The sequence below is a fragment of the Ziziphus jujuba genome, chromosome 5 (assembly GCF_031755915.1).
Source record: "Ziziphus jujuba cultivar Dongzao chromosome 5, ASM3175591v1".
Classification (NCBI taxonomy): Eukaryota; Viridiplantae; Streptophyta; class Magnoliopsida; order Rosales; family Rhamnaceae; genus Ziziphus; species Ziziphus jujuba.
This window is the reverse complement of record NC_083383.1, coordinates 28,625,304-28,648,788: the sequence shown is the minus strand read 5'-3', so window position 1 is coordinate 28,648,788 and position 23,485 is coordinate 28,625,304. Positions and strand designations below refer to the sequence as shown.

The following is a 23,485-nucleotide window of genomic DNA, read 5'->3' as shown; positions in this document are numbered from 1 at the left end:
TCTTTTTTTTGATAGATCATGGAGTTAAATTCACCACAACTTCCTCCATTTGGGACTATTATTTCTTTTTAACTTTAATATTGATAAGAGAATTAAGTAATTACATAATAATAATAATATTATTATTATTATTTTTTTTTTTGACATAATATGTTATTTCTAAATAAATTTGGTGATGGAGTACACGTGTAACTATGTAATTACATATTCATGAGATCAAAATCAATATACAATCAACATTATTCATACAACAACAACAACACAAAGAAAAATAAAAAAAGTAGGAGAGAAACAAAAACAAAAACCCAAAAAAAAAAAAAAAAAAAAGGAGAGAAGGAGAAGAAAAAGTAAAAGACACAATTGTTGTTATTTGACACATTTGTGAAGGTTTTGACTTGTAATTCGTTAAAATGCTCAATTCAACATTAACTTTCTCTCGTGTCCTGTTTGACATATTTTACAACTCAAAATGGGACTGTACAAAGAAATTACATGTCCCCAAAATGATACAGGTTCATCATTGGATCCAATTTACACCATTAACTAACAAATTCAACTATTTAAGAACCAAATTGGTTATGCACCCCCAAGGCCATAGTACTATGCCATTTGCTAAATCACATAATTCTGCTTTTCAATTATCAAAAGTATTTAGTTAGAGAAACATAGTTAAAATACATAATTGGGTTCTTTTTGTACTAGTTACTATAAAGACTCTACAAGTTTTAGATTCTATGATAAACATAAATTACACTTCTTGGATGTTAAGAAAATACAGAAGGAAATAACAAGTACCCAGACCCTTTTTCCAGGAAACCATTGCAAGTCAATGGAACATCATTTCTATCGGCTATCTTGAAAATAATGTCTTAGATAGATAATATTCTCATAAAACCACGGATAAGTGTAAGAATTTAATACATGCTGCCCAAGATTACCTTTCTTTTGATTTCACAGGAACTCCCTTCAACATTTCCACCTTTTCCTTTAAAGTGTCTCTTCTTGGCCGTGCCACCTTGTTGTTAGGATCGAAAAGAAGCACTTCTTCAAATGCCTTTAGAGCTGACTTGAACTCTTTCTTCTTTTCATAGGCATCGCCAAGGTTGTTCCATGCTGTAACGTAACCAGGTTGAAGTTTCACGGCAGTTTCAAACTGACTAATTCCTTTGTCAAGCTTCCCTTCAAGGATATAACTGACACCGAGGGCATTGTAAACCTGTTCAAATTTTTACAATTTGAAAGGTAAAGTCATTGAAATCATACATGAAGCGTTTTATGCAGGTCCGAAAAAACAGAAAAGGCTCTTTATTTGCATGTGCTTAACTTTTTCACCCTTTCTTTATGACACAGCTTGGGTTTGGATTGATTTCTTAATGATTGTAAAGTAGATGAGCTATAAGCATAGATTAAGCTTACAAAGAAGCTACAAAATGGGTGGACAATCAGGTAGTGTATTTAAGGGGTTCTCCCTAGATTAAGTATCTGGTTAAAATAGAATTTAAATCCAAAATTTTGGATGGCAGAAACAGTGAACATTCAACTGACAGGTTTTAGGCCCAAGATCATACAAAGATACAGAATAGTTAGGTAATACCAAGGTTGCGTCCACATCACATCACAATGCATACAACATAGCCAGTAAACAGAGCATAACTGATCAGGCCAAAGTCTAAACAACAAGACATATGGAAGCCAGTTGTCATAGCTTGCAAAAATCCCACATGGGCATGTAGGAGAAAATAATTGTAAAGTGAGTATAACCAAACCATCTAACAGCTTAAGATTTAAGGTAAGAATCTCTTAATAGATTGGTATCAATGTAGGCCCAGGTGTTAAAAACATATAAGGGTAATAGCTGAGAGAGTGGGTGTCACACTCAACCCTAAACAAAAATCCTGCGCCAATATTGTAGGATAAGGATTATAAGCTTTTATTAGCAAAATACCCTTAAATTTTGAGACTTCACTACATACTTGAACACAAAAACATACTGCTTCAGTTAAATGATTTAATATGGTGAATAATTTTGATCTAAAAACAAAAAGTGGCAGAGATTATTTAGGTTTAAAGCATTATAAAGTGAATAATAATTAGATAGAGGAAGTGTGAGTATGACATGGATAATTGAAGTGATAAAATAGTTATTTGAGGCCCACCAGATTCTCAGTATACCTGGGCAAGATCTTGATCATCTCCATCCCAATTCTCAATTGCTTGAAGCAAATATTTGATAGCAGCTGGGTAAACTTTCCTTCTCAGCATCACTGCACCTAGTTCGAAATACTCAGTTGCACTGGCATCACCACTTCTTACCTGTTCCTGAAATTCATGAAAAGTACGAACAAATAAAATTTAGAAACTTAATGCAAGCAGCCAGCCTAGTAAACAACAAAAAAGAAAAATAAAAAATAAAAATCCAAATTGGTCTTTATTTAAATCTCTAGATCAGGCAGAATATGTAACAAAAGCCATTATTCGAGCAAAGTAGATTGATCTACAGGACATGAAAATGTTATACATATATATTTATATATATGTAGTGTTACCTGCAATTCCTTGGCAGAAAGATCCAGCTCTCTACGCACAAGGACTTGTCGAATCACAAAGAATGTTCCAACCCCAAGAAAACCTAATAATAATAGCAAGTATGATAGCTGGATGCCCAATTCAAATAATTCTCCAACCTCATAAATCTCATTTGTTTTCATATGATCCCTAGCTTGCGCCACTGGTGCAGAAACCATCCCTAAGGTTTGTCCAACCGAAAGTGTGGAGGCACAAAGAAATTGCCTTTTCATAACTTCAATATCCTCAAAAGTCAAAAGGTTCCTAAAAAATTCTGCAATGCAGCAATGATAACAAATTAGCAGTTTTTCAAGAATGATTTCGTTAAAACAAATTGTCTACTTTTGAAAACTTGACATGGGTGTAGCATGGAGATTTCTTAGAACGTGGACACATTGTATCACTATTTATGGAATGAAGACTTGTACTTTAGGGCTACTAATTAAGAAAAGAATCAGAAAAATAATACGGTAGCTTACCATACTACTTCAAAATATAAAAAACCAAAAAATATTTGATAACTTGTTATAAGGTATATAAAAATAAAAATGCTTCATTAAAAAGTGTTATAGAGCGGTCCCAATAATTAAACACACTAGAGCATGTCTGTGTCTAGAAAACTCTTCAATGGGCACCTTCATTACATACGAAATTGGAATATGAACTCTGTAACCTTCAAAAAGTTACCGACAAACATCTAGACTGACAAGAACCACCAAAAAAATCAGATGGTGGAGCAGGAAATGAAAAAGAGGATTAAACAAAGATAGGAAATTACTGTCGAATTTCGTTGGGGCAAGGGATTCCATTGCCAATTCCCTTTGGAGTATCTGCCTTCACCATGATTGAAATAGTACATTAATAACTAAACATATGCATATGCGCAATCCTCGCACAAAGTTCTATCAACAAATATTTCCACAAAGCCAGTTAAGAAAACTCAGCTTAAAGACAAAATTCATCAACTAGTACTAACGGCAGGCCATTAGAAATATATATGCAATTTGTAAAAAAGAAATCATACAAAATAACAGCATCCCAAATTATCCAGAAAAGAAGTCAACTTGGGGGATGGTGTCTCAAAGATCATCTAACCACCAAAAGAGAAATAGGCTTCAGATATGTAAGAAGTAGGAAGCAAAAGTATTTTATAGGTGTAACATAATGAAAGATTCAAAGGGATGCATGGTGGTAAGAAATAGGGACTTCTAGTCATTGGGTTTAACAATTTTCTATGAATTATTTATAGATTTAAGAAACAAGCAATCTCTTCAATTCAACATATATAGTGCTTCATTAATTATTAAAAAAAATAAATAAATAAATAACAGGGCCTGCAGAACAAATACCTGAAACTTAGGGAATCTAATGGCATTCATTGGAGAGGTTGTCAAAAGCGATTCTTTGGAGCTCTGAAAAATGGCCTGGAGTAAGATTTATACACCAATTTATCCACCAGACTCACAAAGAAAGCAACCAAATTTGTTAAAAAAAAAAAAAAAGGAACTTGGATAAAGAAGTGCAAGTAGAATTTGTTGTACCTGAAGAGAGAGCTTGTGGGGCTTCGGCTTGAGAGAAGACCCAAATGGGAGGAGGAAGTGAGTAGAATGAGAAAGGCCACGGTGGTGCTGCTGCCGCTGATGCCGAAGAAGAAGAGAAGATGGGGATGGAATATTGGTGTTTACGTGGAGAAGCATTTTCTGTTTGTTTCTTGGGAAAAAGATGCAAACAACATGCAAGGCATTCAACAAAAGACTATTTTTCCGAATTCTTTTGAGTGTTGAGAGTCCTGGGTTTTTGGGTGTTCTGAAACTGAAAGCAGAAGAGAGAGAGAGAGAGAGAGAGAGAGAGGCCCTCTGCTTATCCGAAAGAGAACTTTCTGCAATGTGAAAAAATCTAATTACAGTTCCAAAAAACCTAAATTACCAAAATGCCCATTCAATTTTCCAATTTTTTTTTTCCCCATAATATCTTCTTCCTCTTCCGCCCAAAAAAAAAAAGAAATTTTGATAATTAAAATAAGGGGGTGTTTGGTTTTCCTTTCAATTTTACAAAACTTTCCGTTTAAGGTTTTTCTATTTCTTTTAACAAAAATAATTAAGCTATTAAGGGAAAACTTGTATTTTCTTTTATTATTTGATTTAAAGAAAATAAAAATCAAATAATAAAAATTAAAAATTAAAACTAAGAAGAAAACATGCTTTTAGAAATGTTAAATATTTTATACTCTTTTGTATTTTTGGGAAAAAAAAATTACTGCATAAAGCTTAACGCTAGCATATGGTTATGGTCAATTCCTACACCTCTAACATAAATAAATAATGTTATTATACAATTTTTTTAAACCACATTTATTTCCTCTATTTTCTTTTAAAATCTTTTCTTTATAGGTTATATTTTATTTTTATTGTGCTTAACAATAAAATTATGTGTCTAATATATGGAACAATGTAATTGTTTGGTCGCATCTAAATCCTCTTTTACTAATACCCCTTTCATTTTCATCTTTCTAAGGCAAAACTTGTTTGAAAACATAAATTTCTTCACTTTAAAGTAGCACATTACAATAACATAACAGTTAGTAAGTAATCCCATGCTATTGGACTACATAAAAGATCAATTTCAGCATTTCATTATAGGGAGAAAAACAAATAAGATCTATTTCAGCATATTTCATGTATATATTTTCTCATTATGTATTTTGAATATTAAATTTCTGTACCAAAAAAATATACAATAATGATTCCATATATATGGAAACTATTAATATTGCCATATATCCGAGATGCTATGTATTTACATATATATATTATCGAAAATTCTGGTTTTGGAAAATAAAAATTCAACTAATTAAAAACCTGTTATACTATTATATAGTGAGAAAACAATAATAATGAAAGTACTACACTTTCCTTTTTTGTTAAATCTGACTGCATTACTTCGTTATAATTTCTATGGAAAAAATGAAAATAGAAAAGAAAAAAGATCTCATTAGATTTTCTTATATATACCAAATCTCACACAGTCAAAACTTTCCTATTGTGAAAAATATTTTAGTTTTACTTTCCAAGAAAATTAACCCCCCATGCACCTTTCCGTTTCAATATTATTATTATTATTATTTTTTGGTTGAACAAGCGTTCTAATATTAGGGTTGTTCACTCTATAAATACACTGCATGCATGCACTATACAATATACAATTATACAAAAAACTATATATTACCAAAGGAAAAAATATAAGGTTATACAAAACCACTTTAAGCAATGGATGCAGCAGAAGAGAATCCAGCCAGCAGCCGCGGTGGCCATATCATTCCTTCTCCTTCTCCTAATTGGTTCGTCCAAAGGGAGGTCGAAAACGAAGAGATCATGAAGGAGGAGCTGAGGTTGGCAGACCATGAGACTTTAGAATACATATTTTACACACTCAATAATAGGATGACCAATGGCACCCAAATGTTGAAAACACTGTGTGTTACAATGGTGGATGTCACTGATGAAGTTTCTGTACAATATCCAAGCTACTTGAAGATTATGCGCAAAAGAGATCGCACCAAATCTTTTGCTCTGGGATTCAAAGACTTGATTAATGCTCGACATATTACCGCTGGGAATGAAATTGCTGTTACTTGTGACCCTTCAACCGCAGCTTTTTCCTTTAAGTTGCTCACTTAATTGTTGGTTTGATGAGCACTATTATCTAAATTTTAAAATTTATGTAGGAATTTAATAACATTATTTACAAGTTTACTTTTTATGTTTAAACTATATTGTTCACTAGGTTTATGTTTACCTTTTTTTTTGGTTATATGTTTCTTTTCTTCTTTTTTTTTCCCTAATTAATTTTTAACGTTATCTAATATATCTTCAATTTTCTATTTCTGCATATAGTTTTTTTTTTTTTTATCATAATTACATTCTTGAAGTTTATTATTTGTTATGTACTTTATCTTCCAGAAAGGTTTAATTAATCCAAAAACTACAAAGTTAATTAATACAACCGCATGCCTTTCATTTTGTTAAAAACAAAAAAGAAAAAGAACGAAATCAAGAATTTGTATTGTCACCTTGGGATACCAGCCACTGTTAGGTTTTGTAATCAATTAACAATGATCTTCAAATACCCAATCTTCAATTTAACATATATCTAACGTATTTTACTATCACCTTTATTCAAAATTATAATGAACCCAACATAAATACTAGAAAAATCTCAATATTAATTCATGTATACATGCAAAACATGTAATAATGGTACTTTCTAATCTCTGAGTCAGCATAAATTATCCAGTTGTAAATAAATTGGTCAAGAGTGTATATTAGTTAAGTATGTTTTATTTAGCTTGTCATGTCAGTCTGTCTATCAAAGAAAAGTTTATTTGTATCTCTTTTATTCGTCTATAACAGAAAGAATGTCTTTCAGTGTGAATTAAAACTTTTACCTAAGAACCAAAAGCTGTTTTTTTGAAACCCCAAAAAAAAAAAAAGAAAAAAAAAAAGAAGAAGAAGAAGAAGAAGAAGAATGTTTCGCTTAAAAAACAATATTAATTTAGTTTAAAATGAGTTGCTGATCAGAGCTGTAAGCCTGGTGAAAATCCTATCTATAAACAAAATGCACCTGAATAATTGTGACCATTCTAGATTTCATTAGCCAAAATCCTATGCAAATACATTTGGTAAGGATCCATAGGCTACAACTTTCAACTGATTTACTTGCATATTCTCTTTATTGTGCCGATCATCTCACACAATAATGGATATATATTGAACCAAAATTAGCTCAAACTATTTTTTTTTTCGTTTTTTTTCCTTTTTATGTGATTGATAAGGCACAGTCTTTTCAGGCTAAGAACCCATCAAGCTCATATCTTTCACAGTAAAAATCAACGAATAACTTGAGCAAACCCATCGGGAAAAGCTTGCAGTGATAAACAAGGAAACCCAATGACCAAAAGAATGCAAGCTGGGTGTGCTTCCTGCATAACATAGAGGATTAACATCCAACAAGAAGACCTCTTCTTGCTTGTACTCTTATCTATGCTCTTGTAGGAGACTGGCCCACCATGTGTGCGGTAATGAGACTAAGTAAAATTATTATTTAAGAAAACAATAATTTTTTCTTAGACCATCCTTTGATGGGATTTTTTCATGTCTTCTTAATCATTCAATTTTGTTTGATAAATATGATTATAAAATTTGTTTCATTAATATAATCATACTTGTTTATTAAAACTCTAAGATCAAACCAAGTTTGCACATAAATTTTAGATAAATAGTGGAATGAGAATTTTTAAAGAGGAGAAAAAATAAATCCCTAGTTCTCTAGCCAAATTTAGAAATTCGCTTACACAAATGAATGATTAAGCCCCAAAACTGAGACATTATAATCCTGGCAAGTTTGAAATTATATATCTAATATGGAACAATGTAATTAAAATTTGGATTAATACAAAATCTCATACCACATTAGTTATCATTATTTTCTTTATAACATTGACAATCCAGTATAATAATTTAAACAGGAAAAAAAAAAATGCCTGCTGTGCAACTTATCTTCCAAATACGCTCTGAATAATGCATAATAATGATCAATTTCATAGTTAGGCTTATTTTCTAGTTGACATTACATTAACATAATTGTGCCAGCTAGTAAGCAATCCTATGCTATTGGGCTGAAAGCAATTAGATCTATTTCAGAATTTCATTCTAGAGCAAAAAGAAGGCAAAATATTCTTCAGCAAAATTATTCTTCATTCTAAAGACAATTAATAGAGAACTGTGACAGCACAAATCTATTACAGCATTTCATGTATTCTCTCAGCATGTATCTTCTATATTAAATTTATGTACGCAAAATATATAATAATGATTCCATATATATATATATATGGAGATTATTCACATTGATTTATATATAATATTGACCTCAAATTTTGTGAAAAAAAATTGTTATTTAATTATCTGAGATGCTACGTGCGTGTATATATATATATCATCATAAATTTTGATTTTGGAAAAGAAAAATTCAACTTAAAAACTTGTTATGCGATTATATGGTAAGAAACAGTAATAATAAAACTATAACACTTTCCCGTCCTGCTAAATCAAATTTGGTAACTTTGTTATAATTATATATATATATATATATTCCCGTCCTGCTAAATCAAATTTGGTAACTTTGTTATAATTATATATATATATATAGAGAGAGAGAGAGACTAAATCCCACACTATCAAAACTTTCCTTTTGTGAAAATATTTTAGTCTTGCTTTCTAAGAAAATTAACCACCCATGCACTTTCCCGTTCCAATATTAGGCTTTATTTATTTATTTATTTTTTTGGGTAAGTAAGCGTTCCAATATTAGGGTTACTCACTGTATAAATACGCTAGCTGCATGCATGCACTATACAATATACAATCATACAAAACCATTACCCAAAAAAAAACAGAAAGATTATACAAAACCACCCAATATATCTTCTACCCTCTTAAAACAATGGATGCAGGCGAAGAGAATCCGACCAGCAGCGGCGGTAGCAATAGCATTCCTACTCCTTGGTACATCCAAAGGGTGGTTGGAAACCAAGAGATGATGAAGCAGGAGCTGATGTTTCCGGACCATGAGACTTTAGATTATGTATTTAACACTCTGAACAATAAGCTGACCAACGGCACACAGATGTTGAAGACACTGTGTGTTACAGTGGTGGATGTCACTGATGAAGTTTCTGTTGAATATTCGAGTTATTTGAAGATGGTGCGCAAAAGGGATCGCAGCATATCTTTTGCATTGGGAATCAAAGACTTGATTAATGCTCGACATATCACGGCCGGGGATGAATTTGCTGTTACTTGTGATCCTTCATTCACAGCTTTTGCCTTTAAGTTGTCCAACCCAACTGGTTGAATTGACTATCATCTTAGAATTTAAAATTTTGTTTAGGATTTTAATAATTATTTGAGTTTTTATTATCAAATTTTTTTTTTACATTTAAAACTAACTTTATCGATCTCTAGGTTTATGTTTACTTCTATTTTGTTAAAGAGTTTTTTTTAGTATATCTAATGACATATCTACAGGAGCATTCAAGTTTCCAGAGTTTTTTTTTTTTTTTCTTTGTCTTTCTTTCTCAATTTCTTTTTTCTAATAAATTCTTAACGTTATATAGTATATCATTAATTTTCTATTTCTGCGTTTAATTTTTATCATAATTACATTCTTGAAATTTAATATTTGTTATGTACTTTAATCTTCCAGCGCAGAAAAGTTTAATTAAATCCAAAAACTAGAAATTTATTAATTAATACAAATACATGCCTTTCAATTTGTAAGCAAATTTTTTTTAAAAAAAAAAAAAAAGTAAAAAAAAGAAAAAGAAAAAAAGAACGAAATATTCAAGAATTCGTATAGTCACCTTGGGACGTTAGCCACTCTTGAGCTCTTCTAATCAGTTAACAATAAAATTTAAATACCCAATCTTCAATTTAACAAGCAAAGTATATTATTATCACCTTTACTCAAATAATAATAAACCCAACATAACAATGTCAATATTAATTTATGTATATTTGCCCAAAAAAAAAAGAAATTTGTAGTAATGGTTACCAATATGCAGTGAGTATTCTAATTTAGATATGCGCATCAGTGTGATTAAATAAAATAATATAAGCATATATTTAACAGAGCTGGCTTTTTTTTAAAAAAAAAAAAAATAAAGCTTTACAGTGTTTTAACTAGTGCATGAAATCTAATTACCATTTTATTACTTCCCATAATTATAAGAAACCTTTATTACTTATCATTTCTTCTTCGTTATTTTAATAAAATTCCCCATATACACACTACATAAAAGTTCTTTTCTTTAGTTCAAGCAAAAAAAAAAAAAAAAAACAAAAGTTCTTTTCTTTAGCTTCCTCAACATTATTTTTATTTTTCTATTTTCTATATATTTAAAGAACCAAATATATAAGTTAAAATCTAAAAATAAAAATAAAAATAATATAATTCATAACCAGTAATATTTTCCACATTCATTTTTATAGATGTTATTTATTTATTTTTTTAATTATCATTACTCATATAAAAAATATTTAATGTGTAATAAAAATTAATATTATACATATTTAAGTCTACAGCAATTTTAAGTCGAAAGCAATTCTATAGCTATACTGTGAAACACTCAATTTAATATTCATAGTACTTTTTTAATTGACAATCAAATAGTTTACCATAGAAAACTTTACAGATAAAAACTCCACTTTCATGAGCTAAACCAAATGGATTCTAATCTTTTCCTCCCAAAACCTTTATTTGGTTTAAAAATAAAACCTATAATTTCACTTGTCATTGTCCAGCAGAACTTCACCTAGATTGTCACCTCTTGAATACTAGGCTTGATCTGAAACTTTCATGTAATCAACTTCCCCCTTTTTTTATTTTTTCAGAAAAACTAGATGGTCTCAAAATTGTTACATAAGAAACTCAAAGTAATTACCAAGGCTTACCTATTTGATAGAGCATGCCCATTTTGATGACTGAGCTTCTGGGTTTCTTCCAAATATTTGAAGAAGCTAGACAAAATTGCTGAATCGTTGCGCGTGTCTCTCTCAATCAACCACGCCTCTTGAAGTTGCACATCCACATCCCTGTATGATAGCGTAATCCAGAAACATCATGGACTAGGAGTTGTCAAAGGAAAGGAAACAAATCTACCTAAAAAGCAGCATTATCTCTTCATAAGGCACAAACATTTAAAAGTACCAGAGAGATACAAGATCGGGAAACACACAGATGGAGAAGAAATTTAGAAATGGAGAAGAAAAAAGGGAGGAAAAGATTACCTCCTAAGGGAAAGGACTTCATAATTCCTCCGCAGGTAGTCAGCATGCTTTGTAAGTGCATTTTGTGCATAGTCTTTGCCCACGGTTCTTACCGAGGCTGCAGTCAGTAAATTTTCCAATGTACCATGCTTTTTCAAGAGCTTTATGGCAGTCTTTCTACCAAATCCAGGAGTACATGTTGGATCCCAGGAACACAGTCAGCCTCATCACCCAAAATGCATCCTGCATACTTACAGGTTCAATTAGAAAGTCATTAAGGCACAAAAAACTCGTCCAACTGGATTCATGCAAGGCAATGATGATAAGTGATACCTATTTAACAGATCTCAGCCTTATCAAAGGAATAAGAGTATATTTATTCTCATTTATATTACCCAATTTACTAGAACCAACATGTTATTAAAGGAATAAGATGACAAATTGGATACTGGATTTTTACTCCAAATATTATTGTTTGTCAATTTTTCATTCTCACGAGCTTGAAGAATTATACATACGGAATATTAATATAATCAACTCCTCTATGTTATCTTGCCCATGCATATTATGTACTTTGAATTTGCAGATATATTTCACTTTATTTTAGAATACAGGCAGTAGTCACTAAAAAAACAAATTCCTGGCACACTACACAGACAGACATTTCTAGAAGCTATAATGTGGTGTCAATCACGGATTCCACATAATATGAGTGCCAACCTGTTAGAAATTTGAACTTTAGTAACAATGGTTCTTTAACATCTACGAAAAACTATGACCGCACAGAAAATGTACATATTCAAGAATAAAAAGTAATCATGATCTAACGAGACCTTTTAAGAGTAATTACACAATTTATAATTAGCTTTGACCATGCTACGAAAGAATATTTGTGACAGAAAAATGTAGTGCCATGTGGTAATATAATTTCTTGGAATGTGAATAAACTGCATTGTATCTGATACTTACTAAGGCTTAGATCACAGCATGGATCACAATTATACTGAGCTATGTCGTGCTTTAAGGTGTAAAAAGACCAGCGTTCTAACTCGATCAAAGGCATAACGATTTGGACATCTTCTGAAAGCAACTGTTTAAAATCTTTATCGGGGGAGGCAATCACCACTTTGCGTCCTCTTTGAAGAACTTGTCCCACAAGCGTAGCTACAACATCATCAGCTTCATGGCCTTTTATTTTTATGACCTGCATATTTTACATGCAACCAGAATTTAAAGTCTTTCACATATCAAGCCAGACTATTATGTTCCACACATATATAAGTTGCAGCTGTACAGTTCTCTTTGCATTACATACTAGGAGGCAGACAATCATATTTTTCCTTGAATCATTGTGCCAAAAGGATCCATGTTATAGAATGTAACTTCAAAATTTTGGAAAAATTAAGCAAACTGGCTTGTTGGTATTTCTACAAAGATAAGCAGGACCATACTTTTTTATATTATAGAATCAAAAACATTGCTATTGATTAAAGGATTCACAACATGATGAAAACAAAGAAGGTGGTACACTTACTGGTACATTGCATTTTCTGAGAACATCTGTGATGACTTGATAAGACCTTCCAACATGTCCTTTTGAAAATTGTCGATAGAATTTACTCCTATGCGCTTTATATGAAGGTAATAACTGTCTGCGGTGCTCACTCCCCCTTTCCCCATCAACAACCTGCAAAATAACATTTTGCAAAACGAGAAGTAACACATTACTGCATTACCACAACGATTTATAAACATGTCCAAGTCATACATGAGGGTGACTAACATGAAAATTCCCAAGAGTGGAGACACAAAAATGACTGGTGGAAGCCTAGTTAATATGATTTCTAAATTTTTGGATTTGGTCCAGGTGCAATATTGGTATATGACAGATATGGTATGTTTTGAAGGTTATTTGTTCAAGGAATCTAGGATTAATTCAGTTCAAAATGAGCTGCTGATCAGAGTTGTAAGCCTCATGAAAATCCTATCTATAAACAAAGTGCACCTACATAATTGTGACCATTTTAGATTCCATTCGACGAAATCTATGCAAGTAAACTTGGTAAAAGATCTATTTGCTATAACATTTCAATTGATTTACATGGATATTCTCTTTATTGTGCCATGATCAACTTTAAGCTCTTAATCATAGTTAATTTTAGATTCCATTCGACGAAATCTATGCCAGTAAACTTGGTAAAAGATCTATTTGCTATAACATTTCAATTGATTTACATGGATATCCTCTTTATTGTGCCATGATCAACTTTAAGCTCTTAATCATAGTTACTCCATTATTCTCAGCCTCCTATAGATTCTTTGTGAACACATGATATGTAAAAAATGCTAAAATAGTCACCAGATTAAAACATTGTTAATAATAGTTAAGCTCTAATCTAGAGCTAGCAACTTTGAGTGAGAATTATTTTTTACAAAAAGAAAGACACCATATACAGTCATTGGTTTCTATACAAGCTGAAGAGTAGGAAGCTCAAACAAAATATCCAAGTTACAAATTACAGCAAGAGCAGAGCTGAACATGAAACGCACCACAACCCACACAATTATGGACATTACGCCGAAATTGGCTTAAACTTTTTCATTTTTTCATTTTTTTCTCCATATATGATTGATAAAGCACAGTCGTTTCAGGCTAAATACGCACCAAGCTCAAATCTTTAACAGTAAACAATCAATGAATAACTTGAACAAAAAGATAGAGAAAGAAGGCTTACGGCAATAACAGGATCATTGAGGCTAACTTGGCTGAAGAACAAGGAAACCCAATGATCAAGAATGTAAGCACTTCTTCAAATGCCTTTAGAGCTGACTTGAACTCTTTCTTCTTTTCATAGGCAATGCCAAGGTTGTTCCATGCTGTAACATAACCAGGTTGAAGTTTCACGGCAGTTTCAAACTGACTAATTCCTTTGTCAAGCTTCCCTTCAAGGATATAACTGACACCGAGGGCATTGTAAACCTGTTCAAATTTTTACAATTTGAAAGGTAAAGTCATTGAAATCATACATGAAGCGTTTTATGCAGGTCCGAAAAAACAGAAAAGGCTCTTTATTTGCATGTGCTTAACTTTTTCACCCTTTCTTTATGACACAGCTTGGGTTTGGATTGATTTCTTAATGATTGTAAAGTAGATGAGCTATAAGCATAGATTAAGCTTACAAAGAAGCTACAAAATGGGTGGACAATCAGGTAGTGTATTTAAGGGGTTCTCCCTAGATTAAGTATCTGGTTAAAATAGAATTCAAATCCAAAATTTTGGATGGCAGAAACAGTAAACATTCAAGTGACAGGTTTTAGGCCCAAGATCATACAAAGATACAGAATAGTTAAGTAATACCAAGGTTGTGTCCGCATCACATCACAACGCATACAACATAGCCAGTAAACAGAGCATAACTGATCAGGCCAAAGTCTAAACAACAAGACATATGGAAGCCGATTGTCATAGCTTGCAAAAATCCCACATGGGCATGTAGGAGAAAATAATTGTAAAGTGAGTATAACCAAACCATCTAACAGCTTAAGATTTAAGGTAAGAATCCCTTAATAGATTGGTATCAATGTAGGCCCAAGTGTTAAAAACATATAAGGGTAATAACTGAGAGAGTGGGTGTCACACTCAACCCTAAACAAAAATCCTGCACCAATATTGTGGGATAAGGATTATAAGCTTTTATTAGCAAACATACCCTTAAATTTTGAGACTTCACTACATACTTGAACACAAAAACATACTGCTTCAGTTAAATGATTTAATATGGTGAATAATTTTGATCTAAAAACAAAAAGTGGCCGAGATTATTTAGGTTTAAAGCATTATGAAGTGAATAATAATTAGACAGAGGAAGTGTGAGTATGACATGGATAATTGAAGTGATAAAATAGTTATTTGAGGTCCACCAGATTCTCAGTATACCTGGGCAAGATCTTGATCATCTCCATCCCAATTCTCAATTGCTTGAAGCAAATATTTGATAGCAGCTGGGTAAACTTTCCTTCTCAGCATCACTGCACCTAGTTCGAAATACTCAGTTGCACTGGCATCACCACTTCTTACCTGTTCCTGAAATTCATGAAAAGTACGAACAAATAAAATTTAGAAACTTAATGCAAGCAGCCAGTCTAGTAAACAACAAAAAAGAAAAATAAAAAATAAAAATCCAAATTGGTCTTTATTTAAATCTCTAGATCAGGCAGAATATGTAACAAAAGCCATTATTCGAGCAAAGTAGATTGATCTACAGGACATGAAAATGTTATATATATATATATATATATTTATATATATGTAGTGTACCTGCAATTCCTTGGCAGAAAGATCCAGCTCTCTACGCACAAGGACTTGTCGAATCACAAAGAATGTTCCAACCCCAAGAAAACCTAATAATAATAGCAAGTATGATAGCTGGATGCCCAATTCAAATAATTCTCCAACCTCATAAATCTCATTTGTTTTCATATGATCCCTAGCTTGCGCCACTGGTGCAGAAACCATCCCTAAGGTTTGTCCAACCAAAAGTGTGGAGGCACAAAGAAATTGCCTTTTCATAACTTCAATGTCCTCAAAAGTCAAAAGGCTCCTAAAAAATTCTGCAATGCAGCAATGATAACAAATTAGCAGTTTTTCAAGAATGATTTCGTTAAAACAAATTGTCTACTTTTGAAAACTTGACATGGGTGTAGCATGGAGATTTCTTAGAACGTGGACACATTGTATCACTATTTATGGAATGAAGACTTGTACTTTAGGGCTACTAATTAAGAAAAGAATCAGAAAAATAATACGGTAGCTTACCATACTACTTCAAAATATAAAAAACCAAAAAATATTTGATAACTTGTTATAAGGTATATAAAAATAAAAATGCTTCATTAAAAAGTGTTATAGAGCGGTCCCAATAATTAAACACACTAGAGCATGTCTGTGTCTAGAAAACTCTTCAATGGGCACCTTCATTACATACGAAATTGGAATATGAACTCTGTAACCTTCAAAAAGTTACCGACAAACATCTAGACTGACAAGAACCACCAAAAAAATCAGATGGTGGAGCAGGAAATGAAAAAGAGGATTAAACAAAGATAGGAAATTACTGTCGAATTTCGTTGGGGCAAGGGATTCCATTGCCAATTCCCTTTGGAGTATCTGCCTTCACCATGATTGAAATAGTACATTAATAACTAAACATATGCATATGCGCAATCCTCGCACAAAGTTCTATCAACAAATATTTCCACAAAGCCAGTTAAGAAAACTCAGCTTAAAGACAAAATTCATCAACTAGTACTAACGGCAGGCCATTAGAAATATATATGCAATTTGTAAAAAAGAAATCATACAAAATAACAGCATCCCAAATTATCCAGAAAAGAAGTCAACTTGGGAGATGGTGTTTCAAAGATCATCTAACCACCAAAAGAGAAATAGGCTTCAGATATGTAAGAAGTAGGAAGCAAAAGTATTTTATAGGTGTAACATAATGAAAGATTCAAAGGGATGCATGGTGGTAAGAAATAGGGACTTCTAGTCATTGGGTTTAACAATTTTCTATGAATTATTTATAGATTTAAGAAACAAGCAATCTCTTCAATTCAACATATATAGTGCTTCATTAATTATTAAAAAAAAAAAAAAAAAAAAAACAAATAACGGGGCCTGCAGAACAAATACCTGAAACTTAGGGAATCTAATGGCATTCATTGAAGAAGTTGTCAAAAACGATTCTTTGGAGCTCTGAAAAATGGCCTGGAGTAAGATTTATACACCAATTTATCCACCAGACTCACAAAGAAAGCAACCAAATTTGTTAAAAAAAAAAAAGGAACTTGGATAAAGAAGTGCAAGTAGAATTTGGTGTACCTGAAGAGAGAGCTTGTGGGGCTTCGGCTTGAGAGAAGACCCAAATGGGAGGAGGAAGTGAGTAGAATGAGAAAGGCCATGGTGGTGCTGCTGCCGCTGATGCTGAAGAAGAAGAGAAGATGGGGATGGAATATTGGTGTTTACGTGGAGAAGCATTTTCTGTTTGTTTCTTGGGAAAAAGATGCAAACAACATGCAAGGCATTCAACAAAAGACTATTTTTCCGAATTCTTTTGAGTGTTGAGAATCCTGGGTTTTTGGGTGTTCTGGAACTGAAAGCAGAAAGAGAGAGAGAGAGAGAGAGAGAGAGAGAGAGGCCCTCTGCTTATCCGAAAGAGAACTTTCTGCAATGTGAAAAAATCTAATTACAGTTCCAAAAAAACCTAAATTACCAAAATGCCCATCCAATTTTCCAATTGTTTTTTCCCCATACCATCTTCTTCGTCTTCCGCCCAAAAAAAAAAAACAAAACAAAACAAAAAACAAAATTTGATAATTAAAATAAGGGGGTGTTTGGTTTTCCTTTCAATTTCACAAAACTTTCCGTTTTAGGTTTTTCTATTTCTTTTAACAAAAATAATTAAGCTATTAAGGGAAAACTTGTATTTTCTTTTATTATTTGATTTAAAGAAAATAAAAATCAAATAATAAAAAATAAAAATAAAAACTAAGAAGAAAACATGCTTTTAGAAATGTTAAATATTTTATACTCTTTTGTATTTTTGGGAAAAAAAAATTACTGCATAAAGCTTAACGCTGGCATATGGTTATGGTCAATTCCTACACCTCTAACATAAAATAAATAAATAAATAATGTTATTATACAATTTTCTTAAAACACATTTATTTCCTCTATTTTCTTTTAAAATATTTTCTTTATAGGTTATATTTTATTTTTATTGTGCTTAACAAAATAAAATTATGTGTCTAATATATGGAACAATGTAATTGTTTGGTCGCATCTAAATCCTCTTTTACTAATACCCCTTTCATTTTCATCTTTCTAAGGCAAAACTTGTTTGAAAACATAAATTTCTTCACTTTAAAGTAGCACATTACAATAACATAACAGTTAGTAAGTAATCCCATGCTATTGGGCTACACGCAAGATCAATTTCAGCATTTCATTATGGGGAGAAAAACAAATAAGATCTATTTCAGCATATTTTATGTATATATTTTCTCATTATGTATCTTGTATATTAAATTTCTGTACCAAAAAAATATACAATAATGATTCCATATATATGGAAACTATTAATATTGCCATATATCCGAGATGCTACGTATATACATATATATTATCGAAAATTCTGGTTTTGGAAAATAAAAATTCAACTAATTAAAAACCTGTTATGCTATTATATAGTGAGAAAACAATAATAATGAAAGTACTACACTTTCCCTTTCTGTTAAATCTACTGCATTAGTTTGTTATAATTTCTATGGAAAAAATAAAAGTAGAAAAGAAAAAAAATCTCATTAGATTTTCTTATATATACCAAATCTCACACTGTCAAAACTTTCCTATTGTGAAAAATATTTTAGTTTTACTTTCCAAGAAAATTAACCCCCCATGCACCTTCCCGTTTCAATATTATTATTATTATTTTTTGGTTGAATAGGCGATCTAATATTAGGGTTGTTCACTCTATAAATACACTGGATGCATGCACCATACAATATACAATTATACAAAAAACTATATATTACCAAAGGAAAAAATATAAGGTTATACAAAACCACTTTAAGCAATGGATGCAGCAGAAGAGAATCCAGCCAGCAGCCGCGGTGGCAATATCATTCCTTCTCCTTCTCCTAATTGGTTCGTCCAAAGGAAGGTCGAAAACGAAGAGATCATGAAGGAGGAGCTGAGGTTGGCAGACCATGAGACTTTAGAATACATATTTTACACACTCAATAATAGGATGACCAATGGCACCCAAATGTTGAAAACACTGTGTGTTACAATGGTGGATGTCACTGATGAAGTTTCTGTACAATATCCAAGCTACTTGAAGATTATGCGCAAAAGAGATCGCACCAAATCTTTTGCTCTGGGATTCAAAGACTTGATTAATGCTCGACATATTACCACTGGGAATGAAATTGCTGTTACTTGTGACCCTTCAACCGCAGCTTTTGCCTTTAAGTTGCTCACTTAGTGGTTGGTTTGATGCGCACTATTATCTAAATTTTAAAATTTATGTAGGAATTTAATAATATTATTTACAAGTTTACTTTTTATGTTTAAACTATATTGTTCACTAGGTTTATGTTTACCTTTTTTTTGGTTATATGTTTCTTTTCTTCTTTTTTTTCCCCTAATTAATTTTTAACATTATCTAGTATATCTTCAATTTTCTATTTCTGCATATAGTTTTTTTATCATAACTACATTCTTGAAGTTTATTATTTGTTATGTACTTTATCTTCCAGAAAGGTTTAATTAATCCAAAAACTACAAAGTTAATTAATACAACTGCATGCCTTTCATTTTGTTAAAAAGAAAAAAGAAAAAGAAACGAAATCAAGAATTTGTATTGTCACCTTGGGATACCAGCCACTGTTAGGTTTTGTAATCAATTAACAATGATCTTCAAATACCCAATCTTCAATTTAACATATATCTAACGTATTTTACTATCACCTTTATTCAAAATTATAATGAACCCAGCATAAATACAAGAAAAATCTCAATATTAATTCATGTATACATGCAAAACATGTAATAATGGTACTTTCTAATTTCTGAGTCAGCATAAATTATCCAGTTGTAAATAAATTGGTCAAGAGTGTATATTAGTTAAGTATGTTTTATTTAGCTTGTCATGTCAGTCTGTCTATCAAAGAAAAGTTTATTTGTATCTCCTTTATTCGTATATAACAGAAAGAATGTCTTTCAGTGTGAATTAAAACTTTTACCTAAGAGCCAAAAACTGTTTTTTTGAAACCAAAAAAAAAAAAAAAAAAAAAAAAAGAAGAAGAAGAAGAAGAAGAATGTTTCGCTTAAAAAACAATATTAATTTAGTTTAAAATGAGTTGTTGATCAGAGCTGTAAGCCTGGTGAAAATCCTATCTATAAACAAAATGCACCTGAATAATTGTGACCATTCTAGATTTCATTAGCCAAAATCCTATGCAAATAAATTTGGTAAGGATCCATAGGCTACAACTTTCAACTGATTTACTTGGATATTCTCTTTATTGTGCCGATCATCTCACACAATAATGGATATATATTGAACCAAAATTAGCTCAAACTATTTTTTTTTTCTTTTTTTTCCTTTTTATGTGATTGATAAGGCACAGTCTTTTCAGGCTAAGAACCCATCAAGCTCATATCTTTAACAGTAAAAAATCAACGAATAACTTGAGCAAACCCATCGGGAAAAGCTTGCAATGATAAACAAGGAAACCCAATGACCAAAAGAATGCAAGCTGGGTGTGCTTCCTGCATAACCTAGAGGATTAACATCCAACAAGAAGACCTCTTCTTGCTTGTACTCTTATCTATGCTCTTGTAGGAGACTGGCCCACCATGTGTGCGGTAATGAGACTAAGTAAAATTATTATTTAAGAAAACAATAATTTTTTCTTAGACCATCCTTTGATGGGATTTTTTCATGTCTTCTTAATCATTCAATTTTGTTTGATAAATATGATTATAAAATTTGTTTCATTAATATAATCATACTTGTTTATTAAAACTCTAAGATCAAACCAAGTTTGCACATAAATTTTAGATAAATAGTGCAATGAGAATTTTTAAAGAGGAGAAAAAATAAATCCCTAGTTCTCTAGCCAAATTTAGAAATTCGCTTACACAAACGAATGATTAAGCCCCAAAACTGAGACATTATAATCCTGGCAAGTTTGAAATTATATATCTAATATGGAACAATGTAATTAAAATTTGGATTAATACAAAATCTCATACCACATTAGTTATCATTATTTTCTTTATAACATTGACAATCGAGTATAATAATTTAAACAGGAAAAGAAAAAAAAAATGCCTGCTGTGCAACTTATCTTCCAAATACCCTCTGAATAATGCATAATAATGATCAATTTCATAGTTAGGCTTATTTTCTAGTTGACATTACATTAACATAATTGTGCCAGCTAGTAAGCAATCCTATGCTATTGGGCTGAAAGCAATTAGATCTATTTCAGAATTTCATTCTAGAGCAAAAAGAAGGCAAAATATTCTTCAGCAAAATTATTCTTCATTCTAAAGACAATTAATAGAGAACTGTGACAGCACAAATCTATTACAGCATTTCATGTATTCTCTCAGCATGTATCTTCTATATTAAATTTATGTACGCAAAATATATAATAATGATTCCATATATATATATATATGGAGATTATTCACATTGATTTATATATAATATTGACCTCAAATTTTGTGAAAAAAAATTGTTATTTAATTATCTGAGATGCTACGTGCGTGTATATATATATATCATCATAAATTTTGATTTTGGAAAAGAAAAATTCAACTTAAAAACTTGTTATGCGATTATATGGTAAGAAACAGTAATAATAAAACTATAACACTTTCCCGTCCTGCTAAATCAAATTTGGTAACTTTGTTATAATTATATATATATATATATATATTCCCGTCCTGCTAAATCAAATTTGGTAACTTTGTTATAATTATATATATATATATATAGAGAGAGAGAGACTAAATCCCACACTATCAAAACTTTCCTTTTGTGAAAATATTTTAGTCTTGCTTTCTAAGAAAATTAACCACCCATGCACTTTCCCGTTCCAATATTAGGCTTTATTTATTTATTTATTTTTTTGGGTAAGTAAGCGTTCCAATATTAGGGTTACTCACTGTATAAATACGCTAGCTGCATGCATGCACTATACAATATACAATCATACAAAACCATTACCCAAAAAAAAACAGAAAGATTATACAAAACCACCCAATATATCTTCTACCCTCTTAAAACAATGGATGCAGGCGAAGAGAATCCGACCAGCAGCGGCGGTAGCAATAGCATTCCTACTCCTTGGTACATCCAAAGGGTGGTTGGAAACCAAGAGATGATGAAGCAGGAGCTGATGTTTCCGGACCATGAGACTTTAGATTATGTATTTAACACTCTGAACAATAAGCTGACCAACGGCACACAGATGTTGAAGACACTGTGTGTTACAGTGGTGGATGTCACTGATGAAGTTTCTGTTGAATATTCGAGTTATTTGAAGATGGTGCGCAAAAGGGATCGCAGCATATCTTTTGCATTGGGAATCAAAGACTTGATTAATGCTCGACATATCACGGCAGGGGATGAATTTGCTGTTACTTGTGATCCTTCATTCACAGCTTTTGCCTTTAAGTTGTCCAACCCAACTGGTTGAATTGACTATCATCTTAGAATTTAAAATTTTGTTTAGGATTTTAATAATTATTTGAGTTTTTATTATCAAATTTTTTTTTTACATTTAAAACTAACTTTATCGATCTCTAGGTTTATGTTTACTTCTATTTTGTTAAAGAGTTTTTTTTAGTATATCTAATGACATATCTACAGGAGCATTCAAGTTTCCAGAGTTTTTTTTTTTTTTCTTTGTCTTTCTTTCTCAATTTCTTTTTTCTAATAAATTCTTAACGTTATATAGTATATCATTAATTTTCTATTTCTGCGTTTAATTTTTATCATAATTACATTCTTGAAATTTAATATTTGTTATGTACTTTAATCTTCCAGCGCAGAAAAGTTTAATTAAATCCAAAAACTAGAAATTTATTAATTAATACAAATACATGCCTTTCAATTTGTAAGCAAATTTTTTTTAAAAAAAAAAAAAAGTAAAAAAAAGAAAAAGAAAAAAAGAACGAAATATTCAAGAATTCGTATAGTCACCTTGGGACGTTAGCCACTCTTGAGCTCTTCTAATCAGTTAACAATAAAATTTAAATACCCAATCTTCAATTTAACAAGCAAAGTATATTATTATCACCTTTACTCAAATAATAATAAACCCAACATAACAATGTCAATATTAATTTATGTATATTTGCCCAAAAAAAAAAAAAATTTGTAGTAATGGTTACCAATATGCAGTGAGTATTCTAATTTAGATATGCGCATCAGTGTGATTAAATAAAATAATATAAGCATATATTTAACAGAGCTGGCTTTTTTTTTTAAAAAAAAAAATAAAGCTTTACAGTGTTT

General features: G+C 31.2%; 2 protein-coding genes across 11 annotated transcripts; both read right to left on the bottom strand.

Moving 5' to 3' along the window:
• Positions 1 to 608: 608 nt before the first annotated feature.
• Positions 609 to 4,442, bottom strand: LOC107421604 (tetratricopeptide repeat domain-containing protein PYG7, chloroplastic). 6 transcript variants are annotated; one of them, XM_060817633.1, is made up of 6 exons: positions 4,107 to 4,442; positions 3,915 to 3,977; positions 3,344 to 3,395; positions 2,547 to 2,839; positions 2,173 to 2,319; positions 609 to 1,216 (listed from the first exon to the last, which is right to left on the bottom strand). In XM_060817633.1, exons 1-6 carry the CDS (start codon positions 4,260 to 4,262, stop codon positions 935 to 937), a joined length of 993 nt encoding a protein of 330 aa, XP_060673616.1. In that variant the 5' UTR covers positions 4,263 to 4,442; the 3' UTR covers positions 609 to 934. The 6 variants fall into 6 exon arrangements, with proteins under 6 accessions (XP_060673616.1, XP_060673615.1, XP_060673617.1 ...); XM_060817632.1 differs by having other exon boundaries at positions 3,915 to 3,989; positions 4,107 to 4,441; XM_060817634.1 differs by having other exon boundaries at positions 3,344 to 3,399; positions 3,915 to 3,989; positions 4,107 to 4,246.
• Positions 4,443 to 11,444: 7,002 nt separating this feature from the next.
• Positions 11,445 to 17,609, bottom strand: LOC132799209 (tetratricopeptide repeat domain-containing protein PYG7, chloroplastic-like). Of its 5 annotated transcripts, none has more exons than XM_060817239.1 (9): positions 17,272 to 17,609; positions 17,083 to 17,157; positions 16,506 to 16,557; positions 15,709 to 16,001; positions 15,328 to 15,474; positions 14,126 to 14,370; positions 12,925 to 13,077; positions 12,360 to 12,594; positions 11,445 to 11,640 (listed from the first exon to the last, which is right to left on the bottom strand). In XM_060817239.1, exons 1-8 carry the CDS (start codon positions 17,425 to 17,427, stop codon positions 12,588 to 12,590), a joined length of 1,128 nt encoding a protein of 375 aa, XP_060673222.1. In that variant the 5' UTR covers positions 17,428 to 17,609; the 3' UTR covers positions 11,445 to 11,640; positions 12,360 to 12,587. The 5 variants fall into 5 exon arrangements, with proteins under 5 accessions (XP_060673222.1, XP_060673221.1, XP_060673223.1 ...); XM_060817238.1 differs by having other exon boundaries at positions 11,445 to 11,633; XM_060817240.1 differs by having other exon boundaries at positions 11,445 to 11,633; positions 17,083 to 17,145.
• Positions 17,610 to 23,485: the final 5,876 nt, after the last annotated feature.

Coding starts and splice junctions, on each gene's coding strand:
- LOC132799209 (XM_060817239.1), bottom strand. CDS start 17,427: ATGCTTCTCCACGTAAACACCAATATTCCATCCCCATCTTCTCTTCTT. Junction 16,002..16,505: donor TGCCCCAACGAAATTCGACA/GTAATTTCCTAT, acceptor GCTGCATTGCAG/AATTTTTTAGGAGCCTTTTG. Junction 13,078..14,125: donor TCAATGATCCTGTTATTGCC/GTAAGCCTTCTT, acceptor GTTATTTTGCAG/GTTGTTGATGGGGAAAGGGG.
- LOC107421604 (XM_060817632.1), bottom strand. CDS start 4,262: ATGCTTCTCCACGTAAACACCAATATTCCATCCCCATCTTCTCTTCTT. Junction 2,840..3,343: donor TGCCCCAACGAAATTCGACA/GTAATTTCCTAT, acceptor GCTGCATTGCAG/AATTTTTTAGGAACCTTTTG. Junction 1,217..2,172: donor ATGATCAAGATCTTGCCCAG/GTATACTGAGAA, acceptor AAATTTGAACAG/GTTTACAATGCCCTCGGTGT.